This window comes from Alosa alosa, chromosome 3 (genome assembly GCF_017589495.1).
Source record: "Alosa alosa isolate M-15738 ecotype Scorff River chromosome 3, AALO_Geno_1.1, whole genome shotgun sequence".
NCBI lineage: Eukaryota > Metazoa > Chordata > Actinopteri > Clupeiformes > Clupeidae > Alosa > Alosa alosa.
The window spans coordinates 32,285,137-32,288,212 of NC_063191.1; the positions used below are offsets into that span (position 1 = coordinate 32,285,137).

Below are 3,076 nucleotides of genomic sequence, written 5' to 3' on the forward strand. Positions count from 1 at the left end.
TGCTCTGCCCGTCCTCCTCCCTGCCTGACCCTGTGTATTTACAACTCAGACTGACACAAATAAATAAAGATAAATAAATAAATAGATAGATAGATAAATAAATAAATATACTAAAGAATTAAGCAAATATTGCAACAAAAATAAAAAAAATTGCTGTAGCCTTAGTTAATATGCCAAGCTGTGCGCAGTATTTATTATTGTGTGTGTGTGTACCAGCCTCCCATCCTCCTGCCTCCGCTCTGCCACCGGGCCATAACACACACACACACACACACACACACACACAAAAGCGGGAGAAAACATAAGAACAGGAGAATGAGTCATATTTTCACCCCGGCATGTTTTCTTTCTTTAAGTCTGAACTGTCATTTATTTACTTTTCTTTTATCAAAATCCTTCATAGCACATGAACAGGCAAGGGACGAGGTGGACAGGGTGTACTGGTAGCCTCTAGGCATGGTTTGGCTAGCTCACCGTCACACTGCCTGTTAGAAGGCTAATTAATGAGTGTCCTAGGGCAGAAGGACAGTACTCACGTGGGGACAGTAAAATGTGTACTGCCCACTTGAAGTGTAGCCAAGCAGAAGCCTTTTCACCCGGTCATCATTTTACAGGACAATATCCTCCGATCACACTACGATACTGTATGGTATATATGTGTGTGTGTGTGTGTGTGTTTGTGGTTGGTGTGGTTACAAGTACGCACACCAGGATGTGGCCCTGAGGGTTCTCCAGCGTCTCTGTAGAAGCGTCACCCCTCAAGGATTGCATTATCTGCACAAATGAGTGAAGCATACCAACCCCCACCCCCACACACATACAATCACCCCATGGGCCTTCAGCGGAAGATTCTCATAGTCACAGCAGTTTATGACATGTTCACGTCTGTGAATCATTAGTCAAGGATCAGCAAGTCGACCCGTCTGGACAAGCCTCGACACTGCTTCATGAGGTGAGATGCAGAGATGCACTGGACACTGTAATGAGGTGAGATGCAGAGTGTGAGAGACATACTGAGGGGTAAGAGTGAGGTGTGACTGAGAGTGAGACAGAGTGAGGTGTGACTGAGTGAGAGCGACAGAGTGAGGTGTGAGTGAGAGTGAGGTATGACTGAGAGTGAAAGTGTGCCTGAGGTGAGAGTGTGACAGGCGAGTGTGGTGAGAGTGAGAGTGCTGACTGAGAGTGTGACAGAGTGAGAGTGAGTGGTGAGGGGCATGAGTGTGTGTGTGTGTGTGTGACAGGGCTGCTGTGGCTAGGCTACTGGTTTAGCACTTCGGACCTGTAACCGGAAGTTGGTTGCCATTATTAAGGAGCTGATGCCCTTGAGCAGGCACCTAACCCTGCCTTACGGCGCTGCTGTAGCAGGCAGCTCTCTGCGCCAGATAGTGTGTGCTTCACACCTCACTGTGTGCTGAGTGTTCACTAATACACGGATTGAGATAATGCAGAGACAATTTCCTCACGGGATTAAAGAGTATATATACTTACTTACAGGTATACTTAGTGTGAGTGAGGTGACAGTGAGTGAGTGAGACTGTCTTGGCACATCCTCATCCGTGGGGCATGTCCCGTGGTGGACTTGTGACACCACTGTGATCCAGCGTCCCTCGGGCCAGGTGACTTGTAATGCCTGGGAGATGGCTTTTGAGACCCGGCACGTCAGTGCATCAGCTTTCATCAGCACTGAACACAGGGAAGTCATTCTATAAGGAATGTACGCCGTTTCAAAAGGATATGTTCAACAAAACATTAGTGTGTAATTAGCAGTGTTGGGAGTAATGTTACAAAAAGTAATGTAATTACTGTAATATATTGCTGTTTAAGTGTAACGAGGTAAATGTAAGGCATTACAAAAATTGGGTAATATTTTACCTAGTACAAACTTCAGTAACGCTGCTACATAATGCATTTTGAACCAAAAATTAAAGCAGTGTTATATTTTGATACATGAGTTCTAACACCACCGCCACAACAGAGTGAAAATCCAGTGCAAAATAGTAACGTTATCTCCTGATACTGGTTGAAGATGACTGTGGCCAAAGGACTCATTTATGGATGGACATAGCTTCATTACCAGAGACAAGGATATGAAGAACATAATAGTTAGTGCACTTTGTGCTAAACTCAGCATCCACTATGCCCGCATAATAAAGTACGTCATTTAATGAAGTCATCTAAAGCAGTGCCACGCTAATCTTTTTTTTATTCTTGATTAAACACAAACTTATGCATGTCAGCTTTTGAGCTGTGAACTTGAATTCACAATTAATCAAAAGAGAATAAAGGGATAGAAATGCAGAAAAAAGATTGTGTTGCATGGCAGTGCCACCGCTTCCCACATGTAACCAATAACACCATGGTACATGCAAGTTTGACACTTTTTTGGGTTCTTCAACTTCCACCACTTAGTGCTAGAATGAATTGGTGGGTCTTCAATAATTCGCTTTTCCAAGCATTTACATGAAGCACATGATATGCCGAGTTGACAAAAATAATCCATTCAGATAGCTAGGTGGATACTAGTTCATAATTCACTTTATTTGCAAAACGAAATGTGAAGGCTAAATATGTTATTGCATATCACTTCAAAGCAATGAAGGCTGCATAAAACAACTTAATATTGTGCATATTATTACATTATTAAAGACAATGTAATTCCAACAAAACAAGGCTTGAAACAAGAGCTGGCAAAAGGCATTATGAGAACGTGTATCAATGCTCTTAAAGTGACAGTGCAATTCATTTATAAGAAAACAGCATGAATGTTTAAAACAGCAATGGTCTGTAACACAGGCCTTTATTTTACTTTACGTTTGAGTTATCATTTAAATGTCACCACTCAAAAACCACCACTCTAGTGGGGCACCAAAAATGGTCAGTAGTAGGCCACCATCTTATATGTCTATTAAAGGAACCATATGTAAGAAATGTATTTTCAATTAATCATAAATGGCCCTGATTTGTCATCAGACAATAAGAAATCATGTTATTTCAAATAATTATCACTGACAACAGTAGTCTGGCCAGGATATTGTCATTTAAAAAGTGGAGTTGCAGCCTCAACTGATGTTGATGT

At 42.0% G+C, this 3,076-nt stretch overlaps 1 protein-coding gene across 1 annotated transcript in view; it reads right to left on the reverse strand.

Moving 5' to 3' along the window:
- The window catches only part of LOC125291670 (C-type mannose receptor 2-like), a 19,837-nt gene extending 18,135 nt beyond the window's left edge, over positions 1-1,702 (reverse strand). The window contains exon 1 of the mRNA XM_048238491.1: positions 1,493-1,702. Within this exon, the coding sequence (XP_048094448.1) occupies positions 1,493-1,702 (210 nt within the window). The remainder of the gene's footprint in view (positions 1-1,492) is intronic.
- Positions 1,703-3,076: the final 1,374 nt, after the last annotated feature.